At 34.4% G+C, this 21460-nt stretch overlaps 1 protein-coding gene across 1 annotated transcript in view; it reads left to right on the top strand.

Moving 5' to 3' along the window:
- Window positions 1-21460, top strand: part of LOC100374431 (atrial natriuretic peptide receptor 1-like) — a 64609-nt gene that overhangs the window by 24367 nt on the left and 18782 nt on the right. The window contains exons 4-14 of the mRNA XM_078011558.2: window positions 6021-6219; window positions 7291-7490; window positions 7751-7858; window positions 12397-12532; window positions 13492-13619; window positions 15576-15690; window positions 16433-16514; window positions 16721-16790; window positions 17758-17931; window positions 18604-18708; window positions 18961-19032. Of these exons, the coding sequence (XP_077867684.1) occupies window positions 6021-6219; window positions 7291-7490; window positions 7751-7858; window positions 12397-12532; window positions 13492-13619; window positions 15576-15690; window positions 16433-16514; window positions 16721-16790; window positions 17758-17931; window positions 18604-18708; window positions 18961-19032 (1389 nt within the window). The remainder of the gene's footprint in view (window positions 1-6020; window positions 6220-7290; window positions 7491-7750; window positions 7859-12396; window positions 12533-13491; window positions 13620-15575; window positions 15691-16432; window positions 16515-16720; window positions 16791-17757; window positions 17932-18603; window positions 18709-18960; window positions 19033-21460) is intronic.

Here is a 21460-nt window from a genome sequence, read left to right as displayed (position 1 = left end):
TACGAGCATATATTGTTTGTTGTCAAGACATTCCAGCATTTAAAAGAAGTAAGGCAATAAGGTAATACAAAGATGTGTGCTCAATTGAAACAGTGGCTGATCCTGAGGGGGGGGGCAGGGGGGGGGGGGCAGGGGGGCCATGGCCCCTCCCAAACGCATGACGATTCATATCATCTGGATTACGCATAGCTTCTCTGCGATTTACGCTCCGTATATCTTAAGCGAAGCTTGGACCCCCCAATACATTTTGCTGGATCCGCCACTGAATTGAAAGAATCATAACTGAATGTTCTTGCCCAGAAGAGTTACGTCTTCTCAACATATATACGTAACACAATAAAGCCCCGGGAAATAGTAAAGCCAATTGAACAAATAATAAAACTTGTAATACATCACCATGGCAATAGACACCTCATAAAGCCTGCATATTACGTATGTGTACCCACATCTAGGCCACTTAATACAAAACAATTTGCTGACACATATCGCGACATAACTCGGCACATCTCTACTTTGATGACAGTAGGTCTAAAATGGTAAATTGAAAAACATAGTTTAGGTTATAGATAAAGTCAAAATAATGCAAATTATAAGAATTGTTGTAGTAAACTAAAAAACGTTTGTGAGTTCATCCAATTGAATGTCATAATGTTTTATGATGTCTTTGGAATTAATTGTGTCTACGCAACTTGTTGAAAGATTATTAAAAGCAATTAGGTAGATTAATTTGATGACATACACAAATTCACATAGTTTATGTATATACATTTCTTGAAATTAGCATGTGAGAATCAAATTGGCGTGAACACGTCTTTCTGCGATTGTGTTCTTTCATTTTTTTGTTTAGATCCCGCTAGTACTAAGGTAATTTTCTGCGTGAACAATGAACAATATTACCGACCATCAACTGTTCCTCGTTCAATGGTTTTCTGTATCTGTGAATGCCTTTTGGTGATCTTCATCTGAAGTAAATGAAACCACATTCTCCTAAACGCGTAAATCTGGGACGCGCCACAGATTACAGGCAATCACTTTACCTGAAAATATCAACGCTAGCACTAAAAAATGATTGAAACTATTGCGTGCATACTTCCTGTCTATTTGATAACAGCGAGTATTGTGAGATGTCCAACATTAATTCCACCCGTGGATTCCAAGAACATCGAAATACTACTATTAAGTTAAAAAGCTAACTAAATCGTTTGTTGTAGTACCTTCTATGGGTTGAGACACTTTCTATTATTTTCACAAATGCAACGATCTGAATGTGCGTATGTTTACTTGCTTGTCTCATTCGAAATTTAATCACACCTCATTCAATTTTTTTCATGTTTCTTTTGCCGATCACTCCTGTTTACTCTGGTAAGACATGTTGTCAACATTTCCTGTATGTGGTGAATAGCACCACATGGTATAATCGCTCTCACAGAACAGAGGTTTGCTGCTACATGCTGGTGTGAAATTCAGATCCTTCTCGAAGAGTTATGATCTCAATAAAGAAAATGAATGGTCATGCTTCAAAAGCACATAATTGTTTGAACATTTCGTTTTACGAGTCGAAGCAGGACAGAATAGTAACAACCAATTCTGGCAGTTCACGATTTCGCAGTAAAAACCTAATTATAACTCAATTCCCCAAAACATTTATACATTAAAAAATACGTAGAATAATGTGAAATACCGGAGTCTTTCGGTACCTTTTTCTCAACATATGACTTGACAGTACCTTAATCCACAATTCACACCTTTCTTATTTATGAACGGATTTCTCAGAATGTATTCATCTGCCCAGCTAACAATAGATTTTAAGTTGAACCGGATGTCTTTTCGAATTCTAAAAATCCTTTGTCGGCGGAACTTGAACCCAAACAACAAAATTACAAATAAATTACAAAGAAATGCGTTTCCATGGCAATGAAATCAACCATCAGAATTTATCATATCTCATTACGGTGATAATAATTTTAAAATATACGTCGTTTAGGGATTTCTGGGATCCTTGGTATAAAACTATTGTTCATTTCACTGTCACATGTTTCCATACAATAACATCAACAACCAAAATTATGATTTGAGAATGTTTTAAAACCTACGCTCTTTGATGATTAACCTATTACATATATGTTGACCATTTCACTCTTATACGTTTCTATGGCAACGAAATAAACCATTACAATTTTGTTTTGTCTTATAACATAAACACAAAATGTCGTATAAAACACATCTCAATGTTCCCACATACCAAATATCAATCTTTTGGGTGGTTTTGGGAAGTTGAAGTGGAGATTATAGTGTAGTGGAGATTCACCGCGACAGTTCAACATGAAGAGGAGAGTGCAATATTCTGTTTTGTTTAGTTATTTACTAAACAATAATCAAAGGTGCAGCCGGTACATTAATGCATCAATAATGACCTTTCGTCATACGAGGGGTTAACATCAGGCGACTAGTTGTGTGACGTCATAAATTTATAAAGTAATCAACGTCAGCCATGTTTATAATAATCATCGGCTACATTTTCTCTGATTTTCTCGGAGTCAGTATGGGTTATGTCTAGACAGCACTTTATTGTTTTTCGTTTTTCCCAGGTACTACATTAAGTTGAGCAAACTGGTTTCAAAACATACGATCACTAATACCTAAACAGAAACATATAAACAGTCAAACACTGCACAGACTTCTGTATGGTTTCAGTACATGCAGAGATTGTTGTAAAATATTGATTTTATATTGCAGTTAACAAGTAAGTTTATAGCGGAATAGCCAAAACAATTCGTATTTTAGAGTAATAATCATAAGAATATACAATCACCATCTCAAATTAAATTTTACATCATAGACATGTACTATTATATTTCAAAATGAATAACATTTAGGTTAGAAAATTTAATTTCAAACATAAATCTGTATTTATGCATCCTGTTACAGTCAATATATTTATTGCGTAGCCGGTGAAAACGACACCCATGAATGCAAGAAACACAGTTAATTTGTTTTACCAACAACAATACTATGGCAATGACATATGAAGGAATATTGTGCTTATTTTTGTCAGTGCAGACGGTTTGATCGTGAGCAGACGGTTCATAGGTTTCACATAGTCTACGAAATACTCTATGTTTCATATTCTGCCACAAATGCTCAGTCGCCTAATGATACAGTCACGTGTTTTCATTAAAACGATGTCAAACATTTTTATTTTTTGCTCTTTAATCGAAATAACTGAAAATGTTTTGAAACAGTCACTCAGTGTTTTTACGTTTCCATGACAAAATGATCAACGTCAAAATTACGTTCTCACTCATTTCAGTGATAATAACTGTAAAATGTGTTGGAATAATCTCTCCATTGGTGTTTTCAGGGCATCCGATTACACGGATGTTGTCTAGACTAATTGTGAAAAGCAAAGGCATTTTATTACCTAGTTGGTCGTCGCGCATAGCGTGCTCGGATTTCATGTAAACCAACAATGTATTTTACACGCGTTGTATACGTCGCTATGAGTCCCATATCGAACAGGACGCACTACATGCGTATTACATGGTAGAATTTCAAAATCCGATTGTATGCCCAATTCCTTAGAGGGGGTGGAGGTGATAAAGTTAACTTATCCCAGCTTCCCTAACCAGCTCATGATCTATTAAGGTCTGTCATTTTGATTATTGACGCCATTTTGTCAATAGACTTGTTGTATGTCATAATGTGACCAATATTTGTATCATCATGTGAAAGATTTAATTGAGTGTTATTAAACATTCACGTCAGGGGTAGCAAGTTCGGGGAATTCTCCACCTTTCTATCGAACAAGGACACGCAGAGAATCGAATCGTGTCACATTTGGTCTCAGCCGCGTTGTTACTCCCTCTCGGCCGTATCAATACTCGTGTCTCGTCGAGAGCTTGCCACAACTAACTCAGATCAACTTTATTCACATTCCAACTGTTAGCCTATTACAGAGAAGTTTAAGAGCTCGAGGCGTGGCCTCCACACATATAGCCAATCACGCAAAGTACTCAACACGCCATAATGTCAGATTAATTGCCCCCGATGCCGGACATAACTCTCATACTTATCGGTGCCTCGTTGACTTAACCAACTTCCATAGTTGACCATTATATCAGCCAGTTGTTCCAATCACTAATTCCCTAACATACGAATGAACCTGATCATGACAAGTTACGAGCAGGTGTGGATTATCCAGGGGTCACCAGTGAAAGTCGCTATAACCGCATGGAAATATAAATCATGACAATCATACAAAAATATCAGTTGACACATAAACCATGACTATACTTACAAAAATGGGCAAGTTTGAACATTTTGAGTCGGCAGTTTTTTTATAGCCGTCTTGGTAAAAAATCTAAATTTAGCATAGTAAACAAAATAACCAAAATCTGCGCTACATGCGCTATATTATATTAAAAGTTGTTTTCCCACGTTTCCTTCGAAATGCTTATACCTAAGCGATATATATTAATCCACAATAAATATAAATTATAAAATAATAATAGCATTTTTCCTCGAATTAACAAAAACACGACCAAAGGTACCTTGGGCAAAGACACAATTCTTAGGCCAATCCATCCATACCTTTTACCGTAATATTGCTGACAGTTGAACAGACAGACAAGCCAATAAAACAACGCTAACGAAAACAAACGGAGGCAATAACCTTGACTGATATGTAAAACAGAGTCATACCAGAATATTCAAGAATTATATTCAGATTTCTATTTACACAAATATTGTTCTTTTATTTTTTTCATAATATGAGCTCTATTTGTGTGTGTGTGTGTGTGTACTTGGATTGCTATATGTTGCGAGGACAAAAATACAGATATATAGCTACTTCCGAGGACATACACACCTTCCGAGGACCTTTTTCATAGTCCTCGGAAAACATAATTTATATTAATAGTTAATTCGATTATTAATACGTTTTGCGTAGCTTAGGTTTAGTATCGGAGGAAGGTATGGTTCACGTTATATTAATATTAATATAATTATACCATACCTTACCCCGATACTAAACCTAAGCTTCGCAAACATTTCTATGTTCAGTCACGGGATATTCAACTCTTGTTTAATTAAACTTAATTAAAATGCAATTCTCCATTGTATTGCATTGTAATTGAGTTTAATTAAACTCTAATTAAAACGCAACCCTATATAGGAACGCGTTTTAATCGAGTTCATATCGCAACTATATTAAAATTTAATTCAACTATATTAAAAGTTAATCCAATGAAGTCCTCGGAACATATTGCAATACAAGTATGTGTGTGTGTGTGTGTGTGTGTGTGTGTGCGTGTGTGTTTGGATTGCTATATGTTGCGAGGACAAAAATACAGATATATAGCTACTTCCGAGGACATACACACCTTCCGAGGACCTTTTTCATAGTCCTCGGAAAACATAATTTATATTAATAGTTAATTCGATTATTAATACGTTTTGCGTAGCTTAGGTTTAGTATCGGGGGAAGGTATGGTTCACGTTATATTAATATTAATATAATTGTACCATACCTTACCCCGATACTAAACCTAAGCTTCGCAAACATTTCTATGTTCAGTCACCGGATATTCAACTCTTGTTTAATTAAACTTAATTAAAATGCAATTCTCCATTGTATTGCATTGTAATTGAGTTTAATTAAACTCCAATTAAAACGCAACCCTATATAGGAACGCGTTTTAATCGAGTTCATATCGCAACTATATTAAAAGTTAATTCAACTATATTAAAAGTTAATCCAATGAAGTCCTCGGAACATATTGCAATACAAGTATGTGTGTGTGTGTGTGTGTGTGTGTGTGGGTGTGTGTGTGTGTGTGTGTGTGTGTAATTAAACCATGCGACCATTACTTTAATAGTATATTATTATAGCATTATCAATATAAAAATGATTTGCCATTTGTAATTACACTGATCGATGGATTACACATAGTAGTATGTAATTATTTTAACCCCTTACACCTGTAAAAATAATACTAATAATTCATTGCCCCGTGTCTTAGATATTCAATCAATTTGGTTGGAGGTTGGGCGTGATGGTTTACTCGGAATCAGTGGATTTTTGTGTTTACGCTACTACTGCCGTGCAGACGTCATTCCGAGCAAACAACATCAGCCTCGGAGACACCATTAAATTACGGGACCAGATGTCATCAGAAGAAATGACAGAGGCTTTCTTGAAGATTCGACAGCGCGGCAGAAGTAAGTAACGATTTCCCCCAAATTTAAAGGCACAATCGATCGTGTTTTCTTTATCTGTGTAGTAACTTAGTTGGATATTGCGTTTATATTTCAGACAAACAACGATGAACCAATCAGTAGCGTCATCACGAATTCGCACTCCAACACAGAAATGCTGCAAGTCGCTTTAAAGTTAAGCGTTCCCAAAACAGTCGACAAATTCTGGCGAGAAATTCTAAACATTTGTGTATTGCAACAATAATATCGTCACAGTCTCATGATATTGTAATCATACTTCAATATGCCAAAGCATAATTTGACCAATTTGTACAATTTCACATCACCTGAAACTAGAATGAAATACATATAATAAAAAAAGCCACGCTCCGAGTTGCACCGAATGTGTTACAATGTTGGTGTAGTCCCTGACGCCTTTCAATATCATTTCAAAATGTCAAAATTTGTATAAGTTGTCACGTAAGCACTACATCAAAAATACTGATTAATGATAATAATTGAGTAGGTTACGTAATTTTTATTTTGTCCATAGGCAAGTTTGTGTCAGTTAAAACATTAGCTCTAATAAATATTCCACAGTTTTAAAAGCGTGGAATTTATTAAATTAGTGATATTTATAAGATATTTCAAAACAAATGGATAAATAATATTTTTAAACAAAATGATTCAGAAGCATCTGAGTAAGGTGTTTATGATAATGCAATAGTGGATCTGCATTTTGCGTTTTTCTCAAATTGTGAAATTTAACGGTCTGCGTTTTCAAATTAGAACAGTGCAATATAATATGTGTGTGAGAATTTGGCTGTTTGACTAGCTTGACCAGCGATTATTGCACATGACAACCTTTAACAAATAAATTTAAAACAATAATGTTATTATATTGCAGTGTTTGCCGAAAGATGAAAGCAATATTGAATATTGTTTCTGTCCAAAAAATGTGTTATTGATCTGCATGATATACATTTTTGTTTATGATTTTCAGAATATATATTTACAATTTTTTAATGACTTTCATATGATCTACTAATAGTTCTTTATGTTAATGATATATTATTATTGCCATCATATTTTCAGTTGTAATATTCTGCACTACCAACTTGAATAACGAAAGAAAATTTATGCTGTTTGCGCATGAGCAGGGAATGACAGGTGGCGACTACGTATTTATCAATCTCAATCAATTATTCACTGATATTCGGACTCCACAAAATCCATGGGAGATGGGAGACGATCGAGACGTTGATGCCTATTACGCCTACGAGTCGGTGCTCACGGTATGGTATCGTCCATGTAACCATTCTCCGGTGCATATGGCGTTATGTATGGCTTTAACCATCTGTAAAATCAGCAAGATTTCAGAAAAACAAAATCAGTAAATTGACTTCATTTACATTATTGACAATTGGGAATGTTTGAATAACTGTATTTAAAAGTATTTCAATGGTTCGTAGATTTTTCGCAAATTAACTTATGCAGCACGGGAATAAAGTTGTTTTTCTTGTTCTTTCTTTCTGTTTCTCGTTTCGCATTGTAGCTGGAAATGGCGACGGTCAGCAACGAAGAAATAGACGAATTTCTTGATCTCATTCCAATTAAGATGGCAGAGCCTCCATTTAATTATACACTTGCACCTGGTATACGAGTATGTATTATTACAATTGCTCAGTACTTCTTGCTCTATCCAAAGTGACGCACACAACCAAGTAACCAATCACGGCCATCGCATAACGATCGAGAACGGCCGTTATTGCATATCACATGACACACGGATTACCAATTTGAATGTTCTTGTTTGCATTACTGTGAACGTAAATATGCTCTTTTTGTCTTTTTTGACATATAACGAAGGACATTAATACTTATTTCGTTGCATGGATGCATTTAACCAAGCAGTAACTGTATAAAGCGTGGCGAATAGGCGCTCCTAAATATGAATCACGACTCGATATGACGTGACACCTTTTACCCCTTTTACCATTTTAGTGCTCGCATTGCATAGATTCGCGCGCGAAGATATTTAATCTATCAAGGGTTTGCTATTAAAACACAGGGAGGGCATTTTTTTTACTAAACTAATGCATGGAATATTAAACAAATATTAAACAAAAATAACACAAGTCTCATAAAATGAAAGGCATATCTGAAAACAAATGCAGCCCCAAACTGAAAAAAAAACAAAATAATTTACATGTTTTACCACCTTGACACTAAACTTTTTGTTGGTGAAACCCATATTTATTTACGAAACCAATCGATGTGTCGAAAACACTGTCCGCACAACGTCACAAAAGCAAGGAATGTGTTCGAAAAAAGACGCGAAAAGCTCCGGTCGCAAACAAAATGAATTCTGGGACATGAAATATTTCATGACATGAAATATATAGGGAAAGAAAGAGAAGATGTTGTGGATAGTCAGGTCGATACAGATAATTAAAATTTATTTGCAAGATCAATCAGAATATATGGTGTAGCCAAAGCGCAGAAACTATGCTGGAAAGAGCCAAAGACTAAATAAGACTAATTATTGAATAATATGGAAACAAATCCCTAACCATCATTTATAGATGATGGTATTCATGTTCGTAAAACAGATAAAAGCTGATTATTTGTAATATTCTAATTAGTAGACAAACATACAGGAGTAAATGGGCGCGTATTGATATTGATGTTTAAAACACTCAAATGAGTAAAAAAGTGCAATAATTGATCTTCATTTATTCTCGATTCGCATGCAATGGGCGATTGATCAAGGAATGCACACACTATATGTTCAAATAAATTTGACACGATTATTTCTGTATTCAAACCCATCGAATGTTTATATCATTATCAATCACTATTTGACATATTTGCTCAGCAAATAAGTATAAAATCAAATCCAATTGCACAATTCAGAATGGAAAGGTTAGAAGAAAGACAATACAGTTTAGAAAACTCGACAAATGCCTATATTACTACGTTTAACATAACAAAGTAAAGGTAAATGATAAATGTACTAAATTGCAACAACAACAACAACAACAACAACAACAACAACAACAACAACAACAATTATTTCAGTACCAATAAACATGGGACGCCGGGAAAACTTACACTAGGCAATATTAATAATGTATAATAATAATAATAATATACACAAATCAATAAAGTTTAAAATATTAAAGTTTAAAATATAAAAAAAGTAAAAAAGTATAATAATAAACGAAAAAGAAAGGAAATGTTCAGTTTAATACGTATGTAAACTTACCGTATTGAATAGAACATCTAATTATGGTCTCTAATTATATAATAGATAATACAGTGTTGTTGTGTATTGATTGGAATTAGTTCCTTGTTAAGTAGCGTGATAACACATGTTATTACACGCTTCATCGGTTTCATTATATCAATGCCATTAGACACACTCGTGTTACGCATCAAAGACATGGAATTGCTGTGCAATATATACAACGCGGCCAATCGTGCAAAGAGGGTATTAATAAAGCAATATAGAGAATGTGTCAGTAACTGGACTTCTGATCGTATGATACGTGTTGTTCGGCATTTGACGTGTGAATTAATATACGTAATATAATATATGCAACATTTGCGGCGAATTGTCATCATCTTATGGTTACATCACCTATCGTACGCGGTATTCTTTGATCAGCGATCGAATATTATATTACTGGGTCTATACTACAGAATCAATATTCGATGTGAATTATTTTCCATTAAGCTAATCTGAGATGCATACCGTATTTCTGAGTTGTTTCCCGTGTAGCTATTATGTCCATGCCTTTAGAATTTATAGAAACATTTTACTCATGTTTCCGTTGAACGGCAAACCTTACGTACTTCCTAGGTTAGTTGTGTTCAGCGCGCAATGTATGACTGGGTTTATTTTCAGTGAAGACAAACAGTAACCCAGATGATAAACGACATAACATACAAAGTTTCGATAGATGTAACTCTCGAGCGTCGTAACTTTTTGTCCTAGTTATTCAGATTGGAAAGAACAGTCGATTGAATTTTGCAGACAATACAACTTTTGATTATTTTCGTCAATTTGTACATTATAGAATAAGTAAATTTTCCCTTGCATAGACTATGAGTCTTCTCATTTGGTATGCCATTACACATAATGAAGTTCACTTTCTTATATGAACTAATCCAATTAATACTTTCTTGCTGCTTTTATTCAACTAATGTATTCATTGATGCATAACATTTTACTCTTCTGGAATAACAGTTTACTTAGTTCAATTGACTCAACAAAAGTATACCCAATGTTTAAATTAATTTCGCAAATAGTTCGTTTGCTATTTTAGGCCATTCTTGGAAGGTCATACTTACTTAGATTATTGAGTCTGTTATCATTAAAGATAGAGGCCTACACATTTCCCACGATGTTGATATTGAAAATTATACCAGGCTACAAAACAGAAGAATATAATAAAAATGTCAATTGCGTTATAGAGGTGTACAATGTTGTAATTTTACGATAATACGGATAGATTTAGGTGGATGAATCTAAATGATATGTTGGAACAGATGGAAGTGAAAAGATGGATAAATATTACCATGAGCATTAACATATTTGTACGATTGCTCATTAATTAGACCCAAATAATGTTTTTTTGTAGTTGTTATAACTGCAGTCAATTACAAGCTAATAACCGAACTGAAATTTACGTGATTTATAGGGTTTCGTTTTTTGACTTGGAATAAGATTCTTTGAATATACACATCGTTATAGACAATTATTCTGAAAGCCCTAATTTCAAAATAAATATGCACCCCAAACAGCGTAAAGTTGGTATTGGTAACACGCTATTTAATTACTTGTTAAAAACTAAACCAGTTGATGAATACCAGTATTTAACTACATTTTTGCTATGCTGTAATACCCAGCGGTCTGATATGTTTTATTTACCATTTAAATACTTGTCAGCTCATGTAATAAAAATGGTTAAAAAGACACATCTCATCCTTGCCGGAGATATCGCTGGGTTCTCTGTGTACATTATATAGATAATCATACAACAGTGTAAATACACATTCTTTATTATTACTTTGATAGGTAAATATACTCACAATGTACACAACTTAAGCACTTTGGAGTAATATGTACTGTGAATACCTTAGTTAGTCTTTTAATATAACCCTACTTTCAATACATCTTCTATTTTGCTGTTGCTTCACGTTTTACCAGGATTGGTATCTGTTGGATTCGCCGTTTGCCTTTTGCCCTATTTGTTAATAATTACGTCATTGCACATACATTATTATACTATTATATTATACTAAGGCTTTGTTGAGAATGGAATACTTCAAACGTACATAAACCTCGTTCATGCTGTTGTATATAACGATTAACTTCTGTTCATATCTGTACAAGAACACGCAAAGTACTCAACTATGTAAATAGACTATATAAACGAACCATGCAGTCGTTACGTAGTCGTTGCGATTCAACTAAACAGCGTTCAGAATACTAAATCAGTCCATTCATAGTTTTATTATTTGTGTCCACCCAATCGAGGAGAAACGTCGAACAGATTAAGCATTATACATTACACGTACAATTGTCGATCAATTGCCACGCCCAACTGTAACACTTAAATTGAACGTGCTCGGGTTTATGTTACATGAAAAGTTCATGCCACACAGTACAAACATTTTTACGTAACTTTAACGCATCTTTCCTAATTGACAATATAGCAGCAAGAGAATTTCAGCATTCGAAGTAAGATGAAACCATTTGTTCCTAAGCAATACTCATTCAATATTTTTCTATATATTTAAACATTTATACTATCCTCGGGGGCGGACATCCGGGCAATTTCTACCGCCTGGCAACCCTCGCGGTGAAAACAAAGACCAAAAACTCGCAGAAAACGGTACTTTGGGATGTTTGTTGAGACTCCCCTGAACAGTGTAACAAGATTAGCCCTACGTGTGTAACATATATAAATTTGGTTGTTCAGGATTACTTCAAAGTTGAGTTTGTGTTGTTTTCTCGAGTTTTCACCGGCTCCACCGGCGTTCCACAGTAGCGCGCACAAAGCCCATAGAAATACGTACAGTGGTGCGCGTCTTAGCAACGTAGAACGTCCGTGACGTAGCTCCGCCCCCGAGGATAGGTGCAAGACCATGAACCACATAACAATAACCCATCCTAATATTTGCTTTATATAGGGTAATATTTATTCACCGTTCTTGCATGATGCCGTATTCATGTACGCAATTGCTTTGAATAAGACACTGGAACAGGGTGGTCATCCAAGAGATGGTGAGAAATGGTTCAGTAACGTCAAAGGACTCACATTTCATGGTAAGTAAAATATGTGTTATCACTTATATTACACTGCGTATTTCAGTTAGGGTAAATACAATTGCTTGCTTACTTTCGTACGATAGTGTGTATGTTCTGTTTGAGGCGTGTTTTTCCTGACTTTTTTCCAGTCTCAGTAGATGTTAATTTTAGGATTTATAGAATGACAGTGAGTATATAGACACATTTCTCGACATTTTATGTGTATTATACAAGATCAACAATATTAATCAACTAACAATGTTGTAAAAACAAAGCTATCAAATGAATTTATTCAATCATGGAGAAAACAATTAAATAAAAAAGAGGGGAACAAACATATAGTATATTTAAACAAAAAATTGAATTAGAAAACTATCTAAATGAAATGAAAAACGTCAGCCAACGTAGAGTGTTAGCAAAGTTCAGGCTCAGTGACCACAACCTTGGAATTGAATTGGAAAGAGTAAACCAAACCCCAGAAAATGAAAGAACTTGCAAAAAATGCAATTCAGATCGAATTGAAGATGAAATGCATTTCATTTTAGATTGCAATTTCTATGAAGTAGAGAGAAAACATGTCTTGAAGTATTTTAAAATAAAAATTAATGACTTGTCCAGAATGGAAAGCGTTGTGAAAATAATGGGAAATATGCCTTTGTCATATTATTTAAAAAATACAATTTTCTAAAAGTTAAATATGTAACTATGGTCTGGGAGAACCTTGCTGCTGTTTATTCAATTTTTCAGAGATTTTCTATTTTGTATTTCTTTCTTTTGTTGAATTTCACTGTATTTTAATTTTAGTGTTTTAGTGTGTCTTATTTTAGGTGTCTTTTGTAATCATTTTTTACCTTACTAAATCCACAGATGGTTAAGTTGCGCAATAAAGTTATTATTATTATTATTATTATTATTATTATTATTATTATTATTATTATTATATATAAATGAACCAAATAATAATGACGTCTTTACAGGTATGACTGGCAATGTAGTCATGGACGAAAACGGAGACCGGGAGCCCGATTATTGGGTTCTTGATCTTCGACCGTCTGGGCACATGGAAGTAGTCGCAGAATCCATTAATGGACCGAATGGAGAGCGGGTAAGTCGACCCCGTATTTAACATCAGCGGTTGTAGAAACTGCGTGCGTTTCCATATGGATATTATGTGTCAAATACATTTTTCTGTATGCAATTTAAACCTAGCGGCCACGGATGCGACCTTGACCGCGACGACAACCGTCAGCGCTACGGTGGAGACTCTCCGCCATTATTGCATTGTTCCCCTTGGCCACATATAGTATACAATGTTACACAATACTCTATTCCATAGCATATTAGCACGGGACTACCTTTCCTGTAAAGAATTGCCACTTATACAGTTCACATTGTTTTAATCTATACGTCAATAGCACACAGTACAGTTGAACTAGTTTCACGACTTTCTGATGTTTACTCACTCTTAGCCGTTAAAAATAAGGGATTTCACATTCCTAGATAGTTCAGAATCGATTAATATCAACATACTATAAATTTGATACAGTCGCATTACTTTATAACAGTTGAGTGAAATGGCGCAGCTCAGTTTGGTACATTTTTAATAGTACAATTGAACAGAAATTAGGCAACGTAAAATATGTCTGCTGAGAACAAAGTTGCCTAACATTTGTCGAAGCGTCACTTTTGGTAATCGTTGTTCCATATAACTAATCAAAATAGCTAGACGTTTATATACGAGTTGTATAGGTCGATGGCTATTGCGCTTTAAATAGGGAACAATTCGCGAAGATAACAGTCACATACATTCAAACGTTTACTCATAGTTTGGGAGACTGTAATGCAACCCGTATGTAAAAGTATACTACATATAACAAATAGTCTATGTTACATTCAATATATATTAATAAAAGCGCAGTGTACAAAAACAATAACTGAAAGCGAAGGAATCCTATCATTTGAAAAAAATATGCCACTTAGACACTGATGTGTTTTATATGAACAAAAAACTGCACTAATTTGCAGAATGTTTTCTCATGTTTTAATGTTTTCTCTATCTCAGTCAGTGACGAATGTTCAAAAATAATAATATTGTTGTTGAATATTTCCCCGCATAATCTTTCAAATAATCTGAACGTATCCCTCCGGACTCGAAAAAGATGATTGAAAAAAAATCATCTGTTTTTCATTAAAGCACAAAGATCTGGAGGATATGATTCTCCCAATAGTGGCATCATCTGACATATAACTCTATAATTATACACATGCAGCCGTGTATACGATTTCGTGATATACGTGGTCTGTTCACACACTCAAATTTTACTGATTGTAAGGGAATGGTGAAGTAATCGAAACCCGGGTTAAATGAACTGGACAACGAATGTTGCACGCGCCTGACTTTTACGTGCCATTAACGTCACACTAATCATTACCATCAAACCATAGGTCAATCTAATGAAGCAATATTTCTTTGAAATGTGCAACATTCACTAATAAAGAATATCGCCGTGCAGCATGTCAATGCTATGGTAATATATGATCAAATACGTGATGAGAAGAATTTGCTTCGTGTATGACAGCACATTTTTCATTCCACTATTGAAACACTATAAATTTAAATTCACGGAGTTGAAAATAAGCGTGATATTTGTAAAATATTTTAACACGCAAATTGACTCGAACCTGATTTTAGAATTACATGATCCAGGAGTTGATGAATTATGCACGATTTCAGCATTTTGGACACATTAACACAATCGTACGCCACGGAAATGCGCCACAAAATGCCATACTGCTACCGTTTGCACACCGCCATATAATCTGGAGACTCGGGTAATTAAAAAAAAAAAATAGTTTTTTTTTTCAATTGTGTGCGAATGTGCTATAAATAATGTCATGTCAATAAAGTCACATGGGTTGTACATTCAACTATGGCGACTGTCGGTGGCGTTATACGGGGGATAAATGCTGAGAAAATTCGATTCATTTAAGCGACACAACAATGGTCAAACATATGATAAATACAAATATGGGAATTATTCATTGTCATTTTGATTATTAGATATTTCGAATGTCTCATTTACCCATTTGGGGAAGAAATGGCAACGGGGCAATTCTAAAAACGCCATCCGACCGTCCAGCTTGTGGATTCCTTGGAGAACACTGTAATGAAACTGGTAAGTATATGGTTTCTGTGTACGTGTGCCTAGGAATATTTTGTTACGACACCTGTTGACCATCGAATCACTTGAATAGATTGTACCGATCTTTGTTAATGCATGTATACATTCAATTTAATTAACAGTCATAGCGGCAATGTTTTAGTTTATGCATATAACTAAATTTAACTTTTTTAAACAGTGAAACTTTAGACAACTGTCGGCAATGATCTATCTGATTAAAATGCTCTAAACTCACATAGTGGTGACATCACATGCTCTAAAACACACAAAATGATGATATCACATGCTCTGAAACACAGAATGTTGACATCAAATGCTCTGTAACACACAAAATGATGACAGGATGCTCTAAAACACACGAAATGATGACATTACATGCCCTGAAGCACAGAGAATGACGATAATGTATGACCTGAAACACAAAAAATCATAACATTGCACACCGTGAAGCAAAAAGAATGGACGTCACATTCTTTGAAAAATAACACATCTTCTTCTATATGTAAACATTTATTTCGTAGCAAAGTGCTAATTCATGTACTGTTCATAGAAATAACATAACCAGGGAGTTCCACATAAGTGTTTACTAAAATCATTGCAACGAGACTCATCAAACTTTGAACTTACCACCGAGATATTGCGATTGGTGGTCTTGACAACCCAAATGCAGATAGCCAATGTATGTTTATGTTTCGAGGATTCTATACTACTCTTCTTCTTGACACGTTTTCCCCAGACAACTCAGTCTTAATAGCCACAGTGACAGTAGCAGTGGTTGTAATACTATGTGGCGCTATAGCAGCCGTGCTAGTTTACAGGTATGTAGAAATAACTCATTTCAAAATTACTAAATAATTTTGATGATTGATTGATTGATTTAAATGACATTATTATTATTGCCATACTTTCAAGACTACCTATTATTCATAATACTGAGACAATAATTCTGAGTGCATATGTTGTTGTGTGTTCACCAATAGTCTGTCGCCTTATTAACAGTAAAGTGTGTTTTCTCTCGTTGAAGAGTGCGTTTCCAAAGCATGACGACATCTCTTTGGCAAATTAAATCAGAAGAAGTGCAGGTATTTCAAAGGGTACGTGAACATTTCTGACATAAGTAGATATATGAATGCGTGGTATATGGTGGTCATTCATTTATTCTATTGTATAATGCGTCCACGAGATTAGGACAAAGTGTCTGATTCCTAATGTTGAGAAGTTTGCACAGGTTTTCTAAAACACAAATATTTTGCTGTTTTACACTTACACTTTTGAAATTAAAGCCCTCCGAGATGCATATGGCCATTTGTTTATTTGGTTTCCATCACAACAATAGACTTTATGAAAATAAAAATCTAATGACACGAATTATGATATATTGAATCCAAAGTCTTCAACCCGAAGAATGGAATTTGGAAATTTGCTTTCAATTTTAAATTTCGCAATTCCAATTTTAAATTTATGAAAAGTTCGTCCAGATCACAAAGAAGTCAATTTAAGATACAATGTAAGCGTGGGGAAGGAATGGTGCGTTTTATGCTAATTAGTCAGAAGTGTAGAAAATAATTGGTTCATACCATAATTACGAAATTATCTATTGGTTGAAAGTTAATACTTGTCATTGAAACTACGCCCAGCATGGAGCCGTAAGCTGTATGTTGTGTCATGTTGCATGTTGTGACGAATATCTATGGGAAACCGAACTCAAAGTCGCTTAAGTTTGTCAGAAAACGCGGGGGGGGGGTCGCTAATTTTGTTATTTTTCCTCTGTGTGAGTAATCAGTATTTTCATATATACTTTATTTTAATCTACAATTTATTTCTGGATATTTTGTTAAAATATAATAATATAAGGTATATATGATAAAATAACCAGATAATAAACCAAAAATGATGAAATGAAACATCAGATTTTTATCAGACTAGTGTATAAACTGTTCAATAGTTTGAGGTTATTACGAGGATACCTCAAAGTGTGCACGAAAGCAGTACAGCGGGAGTATCGACCGACGCGCAGCGGGTAGAATTGTATTTATATTTTAATACAATATATGTTTATAGCTGCAAGCTACATTAGGGAGTCTTCACTCAAAGTCGTCTGCAGCAGAAGCATTGGATCAACAAGACAAAACTTTTACCGTAGTCGGATCGTATCAAGGAATTATGTGCGCTATTCGCTACCTGAAAATTGAGAACCACAATCCAACAAACGAAAACATTGAAGAGTTAAAAACGGTACGTAATGTCCCTAACTATGCGGATTGCCCGTGAGCTGACTGTGAGATACTTTCTTTGTGCAGTAATATGATTGAAGTCCCCGATTATGTTGGCTGCACACATTGAGCAATCGCAATTTTCAACAAAAACCATTACTGCCCACAGCCAAACGATCACAAGCTCGACATCAATTTAAGTGTATCGCTCCAATTACTTAAATATTATGACGGGGTCGATAACACTGCTATCCTACAATCTCAATAGTTTATAATCACACGGGATTTACTATTAAAAAATGTATCATGTATTTAGTAAACAACTGAATTAGAGTGGATCATTAACTCATTTAGCGCAATGCTTTGTACACGCCAAAATACATACAACGTTTTTCCTATTTTCATGCATTTTTTATAAGATATTTTATAATTTTGAACCAAATAGACACACCTTTCTATTGTAGACAGATTTTAATAAAAATTTTGGAAAATATGTTAAAACAAAACGTCGCGCTGAATACGAGTCGTATACATCACATGTAAATTACATTGTTAAGACCAATTTGTCAATTTAACACAATAAATTCTAATGCTCAAGGAGGCCGAGATAAACTGTTATCACCCAGTGTTTCAGCTTCATTAATTTCTGAATGGCGTTGCTATAATTGTCTTTGCTTCCTTCCTTCGTTCCCAGATGAGAAATTTGAGTCATGAGAATATCAACAAATTTTACGGAGCATGTTTTGAGCAGTCGCATAATTTCTTGCTAACCGCATACTGTCCGAAAGGAAGTTTGTCTGTAAGTATTCTACAGTTTCAAGCAATTTGTTTATAAATGATACACATTTCCATTTTGAAAAAAACAACTTTCGATTCAATTCATAACCACCTGCGATCGTGTTGCCAGGGTGGCAGACATTCATTGTACCATTTCAGTGACTGCATGTTAGCCATATTGAATCTGTTCGACTGGACAGCATCTCATGTAAGTTTACAAAGGCTGATATCAAACCGCACAGACAGCTTTAAGAGTATTTATATGTTTTTGCAGGATATTTTGAATAATGAAGATATCAAGCTGGACTGGATGTTCAAGATATCATTTATCGCTGATCTCATTGAGGTATTATGCATGCATATATAAGAACTAAGAATGAGATGTACCGATCAAAATTATTTTTATTGTGATGAATACATATTGATATTATTTTATGAGCAATTAAACACTATCTTTCAGTGTAACACGCTCAAACTGTTAGATTTTATAGACAACGTGATATTGTATACGGCAGCTTGGGCACAAAGAAGATATATGCAAAATATAGAGCAAAATGACCATGTTTAAATTTACATTCAATCATTACATTTTAAATGCAAGTCTGTTATTAAGGTTCCCGCTAAGATTCAATCATCTTGTTTTTGCTTGAGCCATCTAATGCGTTTGTGGATATCAACTATGAGGCAATTGTATCTCTATTTAGAAGTTAAAATCGAAGGCTTAATGACGCGACTAACGATTAAATAATAGTAGCTGTAAAGTGTACGCGTTGATGTATAACCGACACCGACATTGAGTTGTTTGGGGAGCTGGATAATTCAGAACAATAGTTGGCTTTGTTTACCACACATATTCTAATTTAGACGCCACACAAGAGTTGAATGTTTGTACTTCACACAAAAACAAAAATACTGGTATTTCTACGTGATATTTACATAATAGGTTTTGGTTGTTTTTCATGTTGGTAGTACAAAATGCATACAAAACAGTTTAAAAGAGAACAAGCAGTAGCAAATGATCTACTCTATAGTACTTGTTACTTGTTTTCAAGATTATGTACATGCTAAATATAAGCTATAATGGCATACACAAAGCAATTTAATTGTTTTTTTGGTGAAATGCAAATAAAATTCAACTTAGTATTATCGTAAGCGAATGTTTTTGATCGCATGCAATTTGTTCATGCGAAGCGATTATCGCCATGATCGTTTGGTGTATGAATTGACTTGAAACCGTGTTCTTTGGCCTAACAGGTTAATCACAGTGCCGCAAGGTACCGAATTATTTTGATCGCAATGTGGAAGTCATATGTGTTTTATCGATGATGGAGTCCGATCTTGTGTCATTGATTTCGACGGGAAAGCATTTTTTTCAGAAAATTAATAACTATTAAACATATGTATATTTAAACATAATACTGTGATTCACTGTGAAAGCAGTTCATTGCCGAGAACTTTAGGTAGCCATTCACGTTAATCTCCGAATTCGTATGCGTCAAGTCTACAAGAAACACAAATTCGACTGACTGCAGTTGAGCCACCAGGAATAATTGAAACGTTCCAAAAATTGTGCATAAACTACGCATAAACGATACATTGAATTTTGCAATAAATTATTTATTTTCAGAGTGTCATTTATTTATTTACTCTGTAACTGGTTTCACACTAGTTTTAAAGTTGATGAATACTGTTTGACTAAAGTCTGCGAGTTTGAATTGTACGCGTATTGGTTTTTGTTTTAGCATAAGACAAACTATTAAAACTGCCATTATTTTTTAAAATGTACTTTCCGATACATTGTTTTGTTACCTTGAGTTTCAAAATACTTACCATAATTTTTTTTTATTAACACCACAAACAAAAATATGTGCAACAATAGTAATATATTTACGTAAAGTATCAGACATTTCGAAGAATCCTAATGCAGCTATAATGTTCACACTTATTCGGATTTCCTCGCCCAACACGATGAGCGTTAGTAGTTAGTAATATTATTTTCGTTTGTGAAAAAATAGGCTCATAAAATAATATAATAACAAGCATATGGAGACATGTTTATAGTGTAGGCCATTGGTTTTCATGGAGATTCAATAATCCATCCATGCATGCTTGTAACAATGGTTTCGCCTTGTTTATTACTATCAGACGAATCGTGGCAAATGTGTTATGCACTGACGGTTATTGATAGCCCTATTGCTGAGTATTTAAACTCTTGAAATATTGTATTATTATTTTCTCTTCACCTAAGAGTGTAACAGCTTACACCACAGAATGATAACATACTTTTTCAGCATCAGTTGTGGCCTCTTTCCTTGTCTATCTTTACGTCTGGCGGTATTACAATTAGTAAATATAAATAACCTGACTTTTCAACATTAAGTGTGTTATCCTATATAATTATATTGGCAGCTCAGTGTAATAAAACAATGTAATTTAATTGGTCAGTGCAAGCAAATTAACCTTTGACGTCATTGTTGACAAAGTGAGTCATTGGAGATTTTATACATGTCATTGGAGATTTTATATTATATGTTTTTAAGGATTGTTTGAAATTATATTAATTCATTTTTTTCTGCTCGTTTCGGATACTAGCTGCAGTTAAATAATTTGTTTACGTATTACAAATACGTATATATGTATAGCACAATTTCGGTTCTCCTAATCTTACCTTGTCTGAGCGCGCAAATTTGTTAAATTTGTCTTCGAGTCGGCCTTAGGCAGGGATTGAATTTCCTCAAGTTATCCATGTTATAAATACATCCAGAAACTGTAAA

The sequence above is a fragment of the Saccoglossus kowalevskii genome, chromosome 17 (assembly GCF_978046115.1).
Source record: "Saccoglossus kowalevskii chromosome 17, keSacKowa6.1, whole genome shotgun sequence".
NCBI classification, from domain to species: Eukaryota; Metazoa; Hemichordata; class Enteropneusta; family Harrimaniidae; genus Saccoglossus; species Saccoglossus kowalevskii.
This window is presented reverse-complemented; position numbering and strand designations above follow the sequence as displayed.